Source organism: Microtus pennsylvanicus, chromosome 14, assembly GCF_037038515.1.
Source record: "Microtus pennsylvanicus isolate mMicPen1 chromosome 14, mMicPen1.hap1, whole genome shotgun sequence".
Taxonomy (NCBI): Eukaryota; Metazoa; Chordata; class Mammalia; order Rodentia; family Cricetidae; genus Microtus; species Microtus pennsylvanicus.
Genome location: NC_134592.1, coordinates 45123893 through 45140341, shown reverse-complemented (window position 1 = coordinate 45140341; position 16449 = coordinate 45123893). Strand labels below are relative to the sequence as shown.

Below are 16449 nucleotides of genomic sequence, written 5' to 3'. Positions count from 1 at the left end.
GTTCTATCCCTTTCGGACGCATTCTTTCTCAGGGTAAAGATAAAAGTATATGTAAGAGAAGTCTAAGTATCTCATGGCTATATACGCACAAAACCTACAAAGTTTAAAACATTAGATATTTTGATCAACTTAGATATTCTAAAACATGTCTTAAAACACAAAAATCAGGAAAGAGCATACAGGAAATAGAATCACATACATTTTGATTTCAGGGACCAAAATCATACTTAAATATGTTTTGAAACCAACATTAGAGATAGGCTATACTAGGATCTAGAGAAATACATATGGATATTTTATAACCCCTTTTCACATGTGCCAGAAAGCAAGCTGAAGCCTGCCTTCTGACATGATCTACTGTTGCAGCTACAGGCAGTAGATGCGACTTATATTGTCTTTAAGGGCAGTAGATAGAGTTTCTGTTCTGTCTTTCAGCCTCACTGCTTAGATATACAGACACAGTGAAACTGCAAGCTATTGCTTTCTTCTCTGAACATCCCCACCAAGCATGGAAGTCTGGCTCTGGAATTTCTCTTCATAACTTGCCAGGTGGCCTCCAGCTTTCAGTCTGTGTTTTCTCCTGATATGTAGTCAATACAGGAATCAAATATATACTTTTTTCCCCTTCAAATTATTGATCACTTCTTCACTCTGCCAGCTGCTTAAATATTTGGGAAATGGTAGTTAAACTTCTTGGTATTACAGTGGTATTTCTTATTGTCCAAGGCCGGGAGGATGCTGCTGCTAGTCAACTGAGGTAGGTACTGCAACTGAAATCATGAAACACAAAGTCAGGTTCAGATTAGGCCATGTATAACTTTGGGGGGTACGGAAATAAATCTTTCCTTTATAAAATCCAGAACCCGAGAGAGGGAGAAGTGTTTCCGTTTGGTTTCTTCCTTTGCTTCCAAAGGTTTGATTTATATCTAAAAAGCAGTCCAAGCTAGGTATGTTTGCACAAAATGCAATTCCCGCACTCAGGGAGCTGAAGCAGTAAGATCACAATGGAACCAGCCTGGGTTACGTAGGGAGACCGGCCTCAAAACAAAGCAACCAAGGTCTTGGGTTGAGTTCACACCACCATGCACAAACACACAGAACCCATATGAAAAAGGAAAAACACACAGGACTGGAGGTGTGTCTCAGTGACAACTTGCTTGCTTACATGTTAGAGGCCTTGAGTTCCAGCCCCAGATGCGTGCGCGCACGCGCGCGCGCGCGCACACACACACACACACATGCACACACACACCATCCAGGTGTGTATTTGTGGAAGTGGGGCCTACAAAGGAAAGATTAGTGTGGTGATTTGAATGAGAATGGCCCTCATAGGCTCATATATTTCGAATGTTTGGTTTCTAGTTCGTGGAACTGTTTGGGAAGGACTAGGGGGTGTGATTTTGTTGGAGGAAATATGTCACTGGTGGTGGACTTGGAGGTTTCAGAAGCCCTTGCCAGTCCCTCTCTCTCTCTGCTTCCTGTGGATAAGATGGTATGCTCTCAGCTACTTCCTGCCTGCATGCTGACATGCTCCCAACCAGGATGTGATGGCCTCACCCTTTGGAACGCTAAGCAAACTCCCAATTAAGTGCTGTCTTTTTATCAGTTGTGTTGGTCATGCTGTTTATCAGAGCAACAGAAGATAGCTAAGACACCGAAGCTGGACAATATGAAGCTTATACATCTACATGGAACCAAAGTGATGGAGAACAGCCAACATATCTTAGCTACGATTCAACTAGATTCTAGATCGTTACAGATTTTGCCACTTAATTTGAGGCCATATAACCACGTTACAGCAGTCGGGATTCTTTGCTGATTTGTGTTTCAGCTGGATCCTGTTGTGTGGTTAACAGTGCTATCCGGCAGGTTTCCAGTAGGCCATCGTTGTTAACTGTGCTATCCTGCAGGTATTCAGTAAGCCCTTATTAAGTGTGCTATCCTGCAGGTATACAGTAGGTCCATGTTGCTATGTTTCTCTTCATCAACTCTGACAAAGGACCAGAAAGGAAAACAATGCCATTTTGGGGGAAACCTGCAGTGTTGACACTGGAGGTGGTGTGACAAAGGTCTGGTTTCATTTTCTGAAGTATGAGAAACATGTTTAGCTGAATGCACAATGATGAACCTGGCTACAACCTGGGTTTGTGCCCGTTAGACTGTGTAGCAGCAGGAGCAGCAGGGCAAGGACAACGTTAGGATTTGGGAAAGTGCCTTAAGAAGCAGATGTCTCTGAGGCCCTGGTTGATAATTCAGATGTCCTGTCTCCTACTTCTGTACCAAGGATGCTGTGGCTTCAAGCCACAGCGTCACTCAACCTAGATTCCAGCTCAGTACCAGGTCCCAGGCACGAAGTGATTTGAAAGTCTGTGAAGCCAGTCTTACCCCAGCCAGGTGCTTTCGACTCTGTCTCAGGGTCTTCCTCATGGACTTGTCGTCCTGCCTTGTCAGATCCCCAGCGTCTCGAATGCTGTCAAAATACGGATGCTGCAACAGCTGTTCGCATGTCAGCCTCTCAGCAGGGTCCATGTGGAGGCAGCCCTGGAAGAAGAGAGAGTCCCTTTTTAGTCCTCTGATGTCGCAATGACTTTTATTTTCTGCTTTAAATGACTGAGCACATTCCTTATTTTTAATCCTTACCACTTTTAAATTTTTTCCTAGATGTTTAAACTTTATGTGCCTGAATATTTTGCCTGCATGTCTGGATGCACAGTACGTGCGCCCGGTGCTCACAGAGGTCAGAAGAAGGCATTAGATCTCTGGAACTGGAGTTACACATGGTGCTGAGTCATTTGGGTGCTGGGAACCAAACCCAAGTCTGTAGGAGGAGGCCATTTGTTTGTTCCTGGCTGCTCAGCCTCGAAATAACCACACAGAAACTATAGTAGTTAAATAACTGCTTGGCCTATTAGCTCTAGCTTCTTATTGGCTAGCTCTTACATCTTAATTTAGCCCATTTCTCTTCATCTGTGTACTGCCATGTGGCTGTGGTTTACAGGCTTAAGTCCCGTCTGGAGTCAGACTTCCTACACCACAGATCCTCCATAAGGACAGGTGCTCTTAACTGCTGAGCCTCTCCAGCACTGATTTTCATCATTTTAATTGATACATAAGTTATACAAATTTATTGGATGCTGTGTGATAATTAGATGCATGCTTACAAATGAATAATGATAATTAGCTTCCCATTTCCTTAAACAGTTACCATTTCTCTGTTGGGAGCCTTAACTCTTCTCTGTTTCCTCATCAAATATGCAACAAATTATGCTACAGTGGCCCTGCTGTGCTGCCCCACATAGAACATACCCCTGACTGCGTGCTGGCGTCGTTTGTCCAGCATCGGCATCTCTTCCTTCCTACCCTTCCTCGCCTCTGGTGACCACTAGTTCACTCTCCACTTGCCCCAAGTCAGTCTTTTTTAGCCTGAGCATGAGTGAGAAATGAGTTTTCTGTGAAACACTGAACACTGGTCAGTTGGAAATAGAAGGGATAAATGTTGGGGGGGGGGGCTCCTCCTCACGTTTTGAGGGCATTCAGTGGAGCTCAGCTCAGTGACTGATGGGAATAATTTGTTTAGCTATTTTGTACTTTTATTCTAGAATTAGGTTCATACATGGGAGAAATAAAGTTCCTAGTGTCATCGGTCTCCACCACTCTGGTTTTCCCATTCCCCTTTCTGGAACCCACCAGCCTTTTTGCTCGGTCTAGAACAGTCAGTGCATTATAGGCATGAACACAAGGAAAGACACAGTCCTTTATCTTAACATCCTTCTTAACTCCTTCTTCGCCCTCAAACAGACCATGGGGCTCATAATCAGATAGCACTCACAGCTATACACCCCCCAAAACTGACTCAATTTTGTGTGTGTCCTTTGACAACTTCACGTAAGTATGCAGCATCTGTTAACTTGGACCACTTTTGGAAATATCGGGAATTGGCTATATATTGCCAATTGCTGCGGTGCCACATTTTACATAAGCAGTAGTTCTAAAAATATATGTGTGAACCAACTTTAAAATGTATACAGGAGTTGACTATTTAATAAGATTTATTTAATTGTATTTTATATGTATGAATGCCTACCTGCACGTATGTCTGTGCACCACATGTGTGTGGTGCCCACAGAAGCCAGAAAAGGACATCAGAATCCTTGGAACTGGCCGGGCGATGGTGGCGCACGCCTTTAATCCCAGCACTCGGGAGGCAGAGGCAGGCGGATCTCTGTGAGTTCGAGACCAGCCTGGTCTACAGAGCTAGTTCCAGGACAGGAACCAAAGCCACAGAGAAACCCTGTCTCGAAAAACCAAAAAAAAAAAAAAAAAAAAAAAAAAAAAAAAAAAAAAAAAAAGAATCCCTGGAACTGGAACGTTTTTAATGATTTTGTTTTGCCTGAATGTATGTCTGTGTGAGGGTGTCAGATCGCCTGGAACTGGAGTTACAGACAGTTGTGAACCACCATGTGGGTGCTGGGAATTGAACTCAGGTCCTCAGGAAGATCAGGCCATGCTCTTAACCACTGGGCCATCTCTCCAGCCCAAAATTGGATGTATTTCAAAGAGGATTTTAAAGAAACATTTTTATCAGAACCACTGGAACAATTGTGAGCTGCTGTGGGTGCTAGGAGTTGAACCCGGGTCCTCTGGAACAGTAGTCAAGTACTCTTAGCCTCTTAGCATCTCTTCATCCTGGGAGTGGGTTATTTTTAAGGATCCTACAGCTATGAATTTTTTTTGAAGGAACGGATCATTTTGCAAATCACCCCTCCCAAAATTTCCATTTTGTGTAAACTTAAAATTCCAGCAGAATGTTATTTCTTTAAAGTGAGAAGCTTATATTTTCATTATCATAAAATGAGACCCATTTTTAAAACTGACGTTTTTCTTTCTTTAAGAAAAACATTTTTAATGATTTATTTATCCTCATTTTATGTGTATTGATGGTTTTCCTAATATGTGTCTGTGTGAGGGTGTCAAATCCTCTGGAAATGGAGTTACAGACGGTTGTGAGCGGCCATGTGGGTGTAAGAATTGAACCTGGGTCCTCTGGAAGAGCAGCCAGTGTGTTTTAACCACTGAGCCATCTCTCCAGCCCAAAATGTTTTTCAAAGGAGAAGAATTTTAAAGAACATTTCATCAGCTGACAATTCTGACAACTGTGTGCTTCTTGGTCTGGTGAAAACCATGACTTTACCTTTAAGAAGCTCAGGGCAGGGTAGGAGATGTTTGGAAATTTCAATTCAAGGGTTTCCTGTCAAAAAGAAAAAGGGACTTTTAATTGACAGCATGCATTTTGATTAACGTTACCTCCCACTAAATGTCTTCCTGGCATCTTCCTTGCCTCCTCCATCCTTCTCCACTCTGCCTCCTACCAGGAATAACCTCCGTGTGACTGTCCATAACCCCTTTCTCCCTTCACCTCTCAGAATACTTCTCCAATTTTGTTCCCTAATCACTCACTTCCTGAAGGAGGTAGCATTGTAAGTAAACACCAGTGGACGAGAATGAGAACAAATAGCAGCAACAATGCACATGACAAGTTATTAGTTTTGGGGTTTGTGGTTTTTTGTTTGTTTGTTTTTTGTTTTGTTTTGTTTGTTTGTTTTTGCTGTTGTTGCTTTGATTTTGGGTTTTGCCTTGTTTTGTATAAAATGTCTTTCCTGACAATAATTTTTGGCCCTTAAATTAACAGCATTATCAAAGTGGAGGCACTTACTGCATTTATTGACATTTCTATAAAGGAAACTTCAAAATACATTTTATCCCTACCCAGATGAGCTCATGCTTATTGGATTTCTGGAATAAACACGGTGGTCACCTCCCACAAGTGCCTGCTGTTTCTCTGATCAGCCCGCAGTTTAGAGTCTCCCCAACAGGCTCTCATCTCCCTCTCCCCAATCGCTAGGCTGTTGCTGGGCTGAGAGTGATACCCGAGAGAGAGGACTGCTGTGAATAGGTGAGGAGCTGTCCACTGAAACTGACCCTAATTGATGCTAATTGACGATGGAAGCGCAACAGCAGTGTCCGCAGTGCATTGTGGGTGAATATGGTAGTGTGAGCTGGGGGCAGGCGCGATTGGCCAGGCCCATCTAATGCCTGGGGCTGGGCTGTCATTCAGAGCTTCTGGGCAGCATGATTTTAAACTGGGAGCCTCAACACAAATTCTCAACTGCACACATGCTAATGACCACAAAAGGAAGTGCCTCCATTTAACAAGAGGGATGGTGGTGGTGGTAATGTACCCTTGTCTTAGTCGTTGACAGTGCAGCTTTGGACCCCGCAATAATCTGTGTATTTATCTAATGTAGGCAATGCTGCAGTCCCACACTGCAAATGTCAGCCCTCCTATCTCAGGAACAATGCCTAGGGTGACCTGCATTGACTGGAATACACCAGGTCCCTCCAGCCTGCTGAACCAGTTCCCCAGCCCCAGTAGGCAGCAGGCCTGGCCAGGCAGGGTTCCTGAGCTGGAGAGGGAGAGAGCACAGATGTTCAACCAGCACAGCCCAGTGCTGCTGCTTCCTGTGTTTCTGTCAACAGGAAATCCCTTGCAGGACGACCCCTGGGAATCAGGAGTGGCGCTTTTCATTTATAGAGCAGGGGCTATTTCTGAGACTTCACCAGCAGACAATTAGCCAGGAAATTGCTAAGGGATATTTGGTGCAGAACTGGGGATGTCCAGGTCACAAGGGAGCCAGTGGGTCGCTTCCCATAAGCCAGGTGCTGAGCTTGCCTCTCCAAACGGGACCAGCGTGACCCACTTTCCCCGGTGCTGGTAATGCCCTGGGGAAATGGACGCTTTGCTAGTGGACAAAGACAGAAAGTAACCGCAAGGAACCAAAGGAACTTCCATCTGGAACCAAAGTGTTAGTTTCCAGCTAAAAGCAGCTTTTTCAGACAGTAGGAACCCGACTCACAAACTGAAGTTTTATTATTACTCTTTTCTTTGCTGTGTTAGGAACTAACCAGGCTCTGCTGGGAAAGCACTGACCACTGAGCTACACCCACCCCAAGTCATGAAATACTTTTATACTGTAACACAGAAGACATTTCAAAAATGGAAACAAAATGGGGGGGGGGGTGAAAATAGTACCCAAAAATCTTACTACAAAGTTATACCCTCTGTAAACTGGACATGGTAGTACACACACTTAATCCCAGTTCTTCAGAGATGAAGGTAAAAGAATCAGGAGTTTAAAGCCAGTCTGGGCTGTCTCAAAAATAAACAGAAAAAGCCAGGTGCTAGTAGCACACACCTTTAATCCCAGCACTCGGGAGGCAGAGGCAGGCGGATCTCTGTGAGTTCGAGGCCAGCCTGGTCTACAGAGTGAGTTCCAGTATGGGCTCCAAAGCTACAGAGAAACCCTGTCTCAAAAACAAAACAAAACAAACAAATAATAAAAATAAACAGAAAAAAAAACCAAAAAGAGAAAGACATCCTTTCTTAACTATTTAAGAAATGTAAAGAGGGCCGGGCGATGGTGGCACACGCCTTTAATCCCAGCACCCAGGAGGCAGAGGCAGGCGTATCTCTGTGAGTTCGAGACCAGCCTGGTCTACAGAGCTAGTTCCAGGACAGGCTCCAAAGCCACAGCAAAACCCTGTCTCGAAAAACCAAAAAAAAAAAAAAAAAAAAAAAAAAAGAAATGTAAAGAGGTTCACATACATAGTCTGGTGTGGCATATGCCTGTAATCTCAGCCCTCAGGATCATGAGCTGGAGAATCAAAAGTTCAAACCCTGGGCTAGAGACATGGCTGAGCTGTTAAGAGTATCGGCTGCTTTTCCAGATGACTGAGGTTTAATTCTCAGCACCCACATGGTGGCTTAGGGCCATCTGTAATTCTACTTCCAGCTACCTCTTATGCCCTGATGTCATGGGCATCAGGCATAGACATATATGCAGACAAGAACACCCATATTCATAAATAAAGAATTGACATTTTTTACAAGTTCAAAGCTAGCCTGACCTATAAACTAAGACCTTCTCTGAAAGGAAAAATAAAGCAAAAATTTCCATGAATTCCCAGAGATTGCCATATGTTTTATATTTTTATGTGCATTTAATAAAAGTATGTTATTAAATATTTATTTAAATTATTTTAAATTACACTGTTCAATAACCACTTTCTTCACTCAACAACCTGCTGTAGGCTTTTCCAGATAAATAAACACAGAGCTAATCATGTTTACTGGCCGCATGACAGCTATTGCACAGACAACTGTAACTTTGCCTCCTACTAAAGTACTCAAGGCAGTGATGTCAATGCCACACCTCCATACCCTTGTCTAAAGGTTTCATTGGGATGAGTTATCCAAACCAGGTTGGGGATATAAGCATTTAGATTGTCTTAAAGGAGTGTTTCCCCCACATTAACCATGCTGCAGCAGAGTCGGGTTATTATGGTTTTGCTCCCATGTTCTGGGAAGTAAGTACACTGTAGAAAAGGGAATTTAGACAATGCTGGGGGAAAGTAGCTGCTTTCACTGGATGAGTCAATTCTTAGGTTTGCTTAAAAGTTGATCCGTGTGGAACTGATGACCATTGTGATGGAGGGCTGCAATCAGTGCAGCTTCCTGTCCCACAGGCTGGGCTAACCTCTGCTCCCAGGGCCTTCTAAGACTTCCCCACCAGCTTGCTCCAATTTTCTCTGTCACTCTTAGACAAAAATTTCAATGCAGACTGAGCCATGGGCCCCAGAAAAATGACTACCAAAACCTAGCTAGCCCCATCTAAGGAGCCGCCTCCAAAATGAATTACTCACCATATCTTCAGGGTCTGGAATTTTCACCCCACTGAAGTACTGATTCATGCTAAATACTTGCTGGTGCCTGGGAATGAGATCCCCTTTGGACAAGAAGAGACTGAAGTAAGTGTGACTGTTCAGGAAACATGGTGCTGCGCCTCCCTTCCCCCCCTACCCCCCCATGCCCCTCCGTGGCAGTGTGGACCTGTGTCTCCAGCTGCTAAGGTTGCAGCTTTCTTTTCCCGGCAGGAGAAGCATCCAGGCAGTGCAGCCTACACTGACTGCTACAGGGACAGTGTGTCAGGAGCAGAAATGGCAGGCTGCAAGGCTCTTGCCCCCCTGAGCTTACAACGTAACCAGCCGGGTTAATGGAAGTTCTGCTTTCTGTAAGGAACCCGCTTCCGAATTGAAACCACCTCGTCCTGTTTCACCAGGTGGCCTTCTATTGGAAACTCGACGTCATCTACTGTTTAGAAGCATTTACGGCGTGAGACACCGAAGTAGATCTCTAGATTCCTGTTAAATGACGCTCATTCTGTAGCCATGGCCGCCGAATGGGCTGGCAGTGTCTTCATATAAAGTCCTAGGGATCTAACCGTGAAAGACTTCTGTTGAGGAAATAGAATGAGGGGCTTCCCGGGGGTGGGCACAAATGACCACAAAGGCCTCCAAAGCCTGTGGTGCTGTCACCCAGCTGATCCCAGCTCTTAGCTAACTAGAGCTCAGCCGGTCTAGGGTTAAGGTTTACAATTTTACCTGTCCTCGCTCTACTGTAGACAAGCAAGCAAAAATATAGCCTCTAGGATGATGACTCATATGTCTGAAAATGCTGTAATGAAGCCCCTTAGCTTACGTACTAGCTTTAAAAATTAACTTCATGTATGTGCATAGAGGAGACACATATCCCTGGGTCCTTACAGCCTTTCCCCACTAAGGCTGAGTAACTTGAGGAGAGTGTCCAAAAGCCACTGGGGAAAACGGTCAAGGAAGTCCCTGCCTGAGCTTTAAGGAGGCTGCTGCATTGTATAAGGCATTGGTGGAGGTACCGAAAATAGGGACCACAGTCTCACTCGCGGGCAGCTTTCAGTATCTGGGAAGACAAAGTTCCCTGGTGGTTGATGATACTATAAGAGTTTATGGAGAAATTCTGCTTTAAATTGGGCTCCATAAGCAGAGTAAAATCTAACCCCCCTGGATTTTTGGAAAGAATAGTCATTGTTTATAGATCTCTTCACTGTCCTTCCTTTTCTTCTTCTGTCCTTATCATTCACCTTAGTGCTAGAGGAAAAGCAAGACATTAAAATATAACTAAAAATGGTGCGAGAAAAACCAGTCTTTCTTCTTGGTGCTTAGAAGGCTAAGGCGCTTCCTCTGCTACAGAGTCTGAATAATCCAAAACTTGCCAGGCCGGCTGCAGTCAAGGACACCTGAATGAATCACCACATCCTCGTTCAGGCTTGGCATCCCTAATAAAAAAATCTGAAGCTGGGCACCGACACGACACGACAAGTAGAAAATTCCACACTCGACATCAGGTGACGGGTCACAGGCAAACCACAGGCACACTAAAGAGATTACGTGAAATGACTTTCAGGATATGTGGGTAAAGTGTAAACGAAACATAATGAATTTTCTGTTTAGGCTTGGGCCCCATCTCTAAGATACGCCATCCAAATCTCCAAAGTCATCAACACTTCTAGTCCCAAGCACTCTGGATGATATTCGGCCTGGAAATGAAATCGGCCACGAAAGCGGCTGTGACCAGCCAGTCCTTATAGTGTTTGCACTGCCAAGACGAGGCTTCTAGAGGTTAGCTGGATCCAACGCAAGCTCAAGACAGAAGTCCTGATCTTCTGGACAATTAGTGAATTCTCAGTAAGAAGCAGTCATTATCATTATCCAAATAAACTGTAGACACTTTTCGTGGCGCTGTTTCTGTGAGAGTCTGAAGTTCCTGGTGTCTGGTGAACTGGGAATGTGGCGCTGTCGTGGAGAAAGCTAGCCAGTTCTCTAAAAGTCAGGGCAGAAATAACACTTACCCAGGGTTTTCCTTATCAGGTAGAGCTGATCCACGTCAGATTTTCCCGGCCACAGAGGCACTCCGGACAGCAGCTCAGCAAAGACGCAGCCAATCGCCCAGACGTCGACTGGGGGGCCATACTGTGTGTCCCCCACCAGCAGCTCAGGCGAGCGGTACCACCTGGTGGCCACGTAGTCTGTGTAGTAGTCACCTGGTCCAGCTGGTGAGTGAAGGAAGGTGGAAACAGACTAGTGGAAGTCCAGAATCCAAACTGAGCGGGGGGGACTTGACCTCAGAAGCTTACAGCTGTTCAGATCACTGCGCTCGGTGCTGGCTGCTAGTTGCCATCACTTGGCCCTAGGAATTTTTAAGTTACTGATGCTTTGGCCTCATTCCAATCCGACTATCAGAATACTTGGAGAGGGCCCAAGGTTACTGTCAAGTTGGGAGCTAGGCTCCAGCCCCTCGCATCTATCCCAGCCCCAGGCCTGGTCTGGACTCCAAATCCCAGCAGCCCAGGGAGGGGTCAGGACCACTCCCCAGGGTATTTAAATGAGCCCCCAAAAGAGGACCACGTGGTCTCCCATTTCCTTCCTACCAGTGCTTGGTGCTTGCGTTAGAGTGGTTCCCCCTGGAGCTACCCGAGAGCACAGAACTCCCATTAAACCTGGATATTTCTTAATTTGGCTTGTTTTGATTCGGCTTGATTGGCAATTTTGTGTCGGTAAGGAGCCTGCGTTAGGAAATATTCTTAACTTTTACCAGTACAGTTTTTAAAGTTCCTCGGGTGTTAATCAGGCAGCCAAGATTAAAGACCACCCGTCTAAAGCATTACTTATGGGGAGTGTTAGTTCAGGGGGGAAGCGAGGTGAGGGTAGAAATCAGGAGGTTGGCATGCCTTATAATATATAATAACTCCTGTGGTACAGTTTACACATAGCCACGCATCTAAACCATTGCGGGTCTATGCATTTTTAAAGTTATATCCCCTTCCAAAATTCTGCAAGAATGGTAATTTATAGCAAGATTATTTCCTAGGCAGAACACAAGAACGGGCCTTCTGTAGTATCTAGACCAGCTCTCATAGCAAGAATGTTTCTTTTTTTTTTTTTTTTTTTTTTTTTGGTTTTTTCGAGACAGGGTTTCTCTGTGGCTTTGGAGCCTGTCCTGGAACTAGCTCTGTAGACCAGGCTGGTCTCGAACTCACAGCAAGAATGTTTCTTTTACCCCAGAGAAAGCAGTACTCACTGAGAAGCCGTGCAAACCCAAAATCACAGAGCTTAATGACCGAGTGTTTCGTGATGAGAATGTTTTCCGGCTTCACGTCTCTGTGTATGCACTGGTGAGAAGAAAGCAAGACAGGAATGTTATGAAGGAGGCACCGTAACATCTACCGTGCGAGCAAAGGGCAGGGATATTTAGCACATGATGGCTACGTCACTTTAATCTTTCATTAGCCCATTGAATATGAAAACAACAGACTAGAGCTAGTACCATCCCTATAGACAGAATCATTTGAAATTCCTGAAGGACCCCAAAGACCTAGAAGTGTTGACAGGACAAAGGAAAGGAGAGGGGCTATCCTCAGCTAATCAAGACATGTGAGACAACTGGTTACATTTGGATTTCAGATAAATGACCTTTTTTTTTTCAGCGCTGGAGATCAATCCAGGACCTTATCCATGCACTGCAGTCCACCAGGGACCTCATACCGCATGCACTCTGTATTAGAAAGGGGAACTTCGTGTTTAACTAGGAGTCACACTTAACCTGCCCGCTGCAGGTGAAGGAGAAAGGACCGAAGGCTCCGAGGCCCACAGCCTGTAGCAGGAGCTACAGCGTGGTGCATAAGCAGGGTTCACCAAAACGCGGCCTGCTCGGTAAACAGGACAAGCCCTGGGCCTGCTGAGATAAGCAGGGAAGATTGGGCGGGAAGCCGTGCTTGCCAAGAGATCTCCCTAGCAGCTCTGACATTTGTCCTGACAAGATAAACAAGCGCAGGCTGCAGCCTCACCCTCTGGGGTGAGTCGCTAGGTGTCAGCTCTGTCCCACCGCACGGCCAGGGTTCTGCCGGCGCAGGCGGCTCCTGCACTGTGCAACCTCATCACCTGATATCTAGCCGCGTTCTTTAACAGGGTGAAGCTATGCAGGCCTTTCTTATTAAACGACAATTTCTTTGAAAAAAAAAATAATCTAATAAACCTCTTAAGTCAACAACTTTTAACCAACTATTCCATTTAGAAATTAAGTTGGGACAAAATATTCCAAGGGTTTTCCTCTCTGCTGGGAAATGTCGATCTTTCTGCCGCCCAAGAGACTGCTGGCCTACCGCCTGAAACCCTTGGGTTTATCCTTGACTTTCTAGAATCTGGAAAGAGGACAGAGTTTCCTCGTGGGCCCAGCAGTTCCCACTCCAAAGGACGGTGGGGGGTGAGAGAGCAGTATCGGGCCGTTCCCACCAGCATTTTCATTCTGCAAAGGCTGGGGGAGGGCTAAGTTCCGCTATCTGCTTCTCAGTAACCGCTGGCTCCGGGGTCCCAAGTCCTTCACCAGCCATTTTACGTGTTGCTATAAATAGGCCCTTCCCTGAATGCCACGATGACATATGGGCAGAGGGACTCAGAAGCAAGAATGTGCTCTCGCTCTGTTTGGGAATTCCTTACAAGCTTCTGCACCCTCCCCCCACTCGGCACCCTCCCCAACTTAGCATCCCCCGCCCCCAGCGCATGGACTGAGTCTGGGGCTCTCCAGAGAGCTGTGGTATGCTACGTGTCTTCACGTCCACAGCTCTTCCATCTTCCCTGCCAGGGCTGGAGAGCTAACTTTCTCATTCTCCCTCCTTCCTCCCCCCCACCCCTTCCCTCTGTGCCTCTTCCACTCTCCTTCCTGCCACCCCCATGCTGAAATTGGCTTGCTGGGAAAATGCTAACCACCAATGACAAGGACGGGGACTGTGGACTGTCCATGTCTTCTGCTGTAAAACGGTGCTTTTTTTTTTTCTCTCTCGGTGTTAGGAGCCAAACCCAAGACCTCATGCACGCTAGGCAAGAGGTCTTCCATGGAGTTCCACCCCAGCTCTGACAAAGATTCTAGGCTTCAACTAATGAAAGCAAAATAAAAGCTGTTCTCTTATTTTCTTCTTGAAAAGCAACTTCAGAAGAAATTCACTTGGGCAGACTCTTAGAGATCTAACCCCTCAGGCTCGGGTGACCTGGGAGTTGAGCTAACAGTTGCAGTTCAATGGTACTCATGGCTAGAATGAAATTCTAAAATTACTTATCTGGGAATTTTGCATTTAGTGGTTAGAATCTTTTTTTTTTCTTTTTCCTTTTTGCTGTATTGATTCATGGGTAAGGCCATTGATGGCCATGCTGGGGGGTCAAACCCAAGGCCTCACCCATTCTGAGCAAGTACACAACTGTGTTCCAACCCAGGAAGCTGGCATCCATGGCCAGAAGCAGGCGGCTGTAGCATGATTAATAAAAACTCAGAATATTTATTAAAATACAAATGAAATGCCACTGCAGGTGGCACTGTGTGGGGCGGGAGAGCGCAGCAGGTTTTTCAGCTTCTATGAAGCCATGTCGCCTGGGCTGCCTTCCACTGTGACTCTCTCCAGCCCAGCTGTGGCAAGGAGAACCAGAGGCAGCTTTAGCATTTTTATCTCACCAGAGCAGACACTAACACTTGTACCTTGGGCTTGGGACTCCACCCATGGAGCTGCAGCTGACCAGGCATGAGGGCTCTGGGGTTGCCCCTCCGGATTTCAAAGCCTTTTGAGGAAACCAAGCCATCACAGGCTAAGTAAGTGAGGGGCTTTCAGCTTCACATTTTAAAAGTTAAAAAAAAAAATGGGACTAGTTTCTTTAGAAATAATTTATTTAACTTTATTTTATATGCATTGGTGGGAAGGTGTCAGAGCCCCTGGAACTGGAGCTACCAACAGTTGTGAGCTACGGTGTGGGTGCTGGGAATTGAACCCAGGTCCTGTGGGAGAGCAGCCAGTCCTCTTAATCGCTGAGCCATCTCTCTAGCCCCTAAGTAGTTTTTCAGATGTCTGAGTCATAAGAGCTGCATACAAAGGGATAGTTAAGCCGGGGATTTCAGCCTCTTATGCCGGCCAGGTTTATGAAAAATTATACCCACCAAGGTGTGACAGGAACTTTGAACAAGGCTCAGCCGTGGCTTAGGGAAAGCCGCCCGAGTTTTCAAAGGCAAGCAGGAGACTTACGTTGTGCTTATGACAGAAATTTACAGCCTGCAGTGTCTGCCAAGTTATGTTCTTCATGAGATGCTCTGGTACCCTAATAAAAAACAAAACACAGCACAAACACATTCTTCATTCCCGCCGTGGAATGCAGCTCAAGAAACCCAGTCCAAACCAGGGCAGGCTTTGGTACTGAAACATCCCAGGAGACAACCCTCTTGAGACCCAGAGTGTTAACAGTGTGTGGCCAGCACACTGCTGAACGGGAGGGAAATCGAGCTAACAAACACAGATTTTTACAGGGAAGACTCATGAAAGCCCACAGGGATTTCAACGAGTATTTTTATCCTGGGACTGCCTGAAGCTTGAACTCCTCCTCGGTTTCTTTCGTTGTTTTGTTTCATTTTGTTTTTTAGGAGAGGGTTGAGGCATGTTTTTTTTGCTATGGTGGCCCCGACTGACCTAAAACTCAGGCTCATCCTGTATAGCTTCCAAGTGCTGGGATTACAGGCATGGGCCACCAGGCCCCATTTCTGTGATGCGGACCTTACTAAAAGTTAGTGACTAAACAGCCCGAACGACAATGCTGTGTCTTTCTCAGGGTGCTCTAGACTACAGTCCTAAAGCAAGGACGTCCCCTGCGCGCAGCGTCTCCGGATGCCTACTTGCACCATTTGTTTCCTTTGAAGGGAGAGAAGTGAGGTTTTCCTGCGACAAGGAAGAGGTTTATGTGGCATGCCGTATAACTAAAGTTCAAAATAATTAGAGCACAGATAAGCATCGCGCTCCCTTCCCTACACACACCTCTCCTTGCCAACCGCATCACCCTCACATCTTCCTGCTCCTTCCCCATCACAGCATCTAACTGGGCCACTTTCTCCATCCCTTCCTCACTGAGTCATGGCTGATTTAACCATGGCGGCCTGGAGCCCTTACAGCCACTGTGTGTGAACGGAAAGAGGCATCTCATCAGGAAAGAAGCATGTTAAGTATGGGGCAAGGAGTGATTAGAAAGAGAATTGCTTATTTTTGGAGACCACCCCCGGACACACACACGCTGGACTTATTATTTTTATGAATTGAAAATTAAACGTTGTTGTGGCCCTCAGCCAAAGCTGCCATGCAGACCAGGGAGGAAATGCACGTAGCTTTAAAGGTGATCACAGAAAGTCACTTCTAGCCCCTGGGAGAGGCCACAAGGCCACTGCTGTCACGGACCAGATGTGCAGGAAATCCTTTCAGGCAAATCAAAGGATGCTTGGACAGACACAGGGACAGTGGGCCGGAAATGAGGAGGCCACCTCCAGGAAGAGACAGTTTTTGGATTTGTTTTAGGTTTGTTTTTAGGCTTGAGGTAGCCTTTCACCAAATCCTCTTCCTTGTTCTAGTGACATGCAGGCACAAACACCAGGAAAACTCACCTATCAGGAAAAACGGCCTAGAAAGATACGAATAAGAAGTGGACTTCCAAAGCTCCTGC

General features: G+C 45.8%; 1 protein-coding gene across 2 annotated transcripts in view; it reads right to left on the bottom strand.

Annotated features, from left to right (window-relative positions):
• Positions 1-118: 118 nt before the first annotated feature.
• The window catches only part of Cdkl1 (cyclin dependent kinase like 1), a 43805-nt gene continuing 27474 nt past the window's right edge, over positions 119-16449 (bottom strand). For both annotated transcript variants that reach the window (XM_075948355.1, XM_075948356.1), the window contains exons 4-10: positions 14994-15066; positions 12011-12101; positions 10782-10982; positions 8761-8843; positions 5192-5248; positions 2386-2541; positions 119-770 (exon numbers count right to left, since the gene is read on the bottom strand). In XM_075948355.1, coding sequence (XP_075804470.1) covers positions 663-770; positions 2386-2541; positions 5192-5248; positions 8761-8843; positions 10782-10982; positions 12011-12101; positions 14994-15066 — 769 coding nt within the window. In that variant the 3' untranslated portion in view covers positions 119-662. The remainder of the gene's footprint in view (positions 771-2385; positions 2542-5191; positions 5249-8760; positions 8844-10781; positions 10983-12010; positions 12102-14993; positions 15067-16449) is intronic.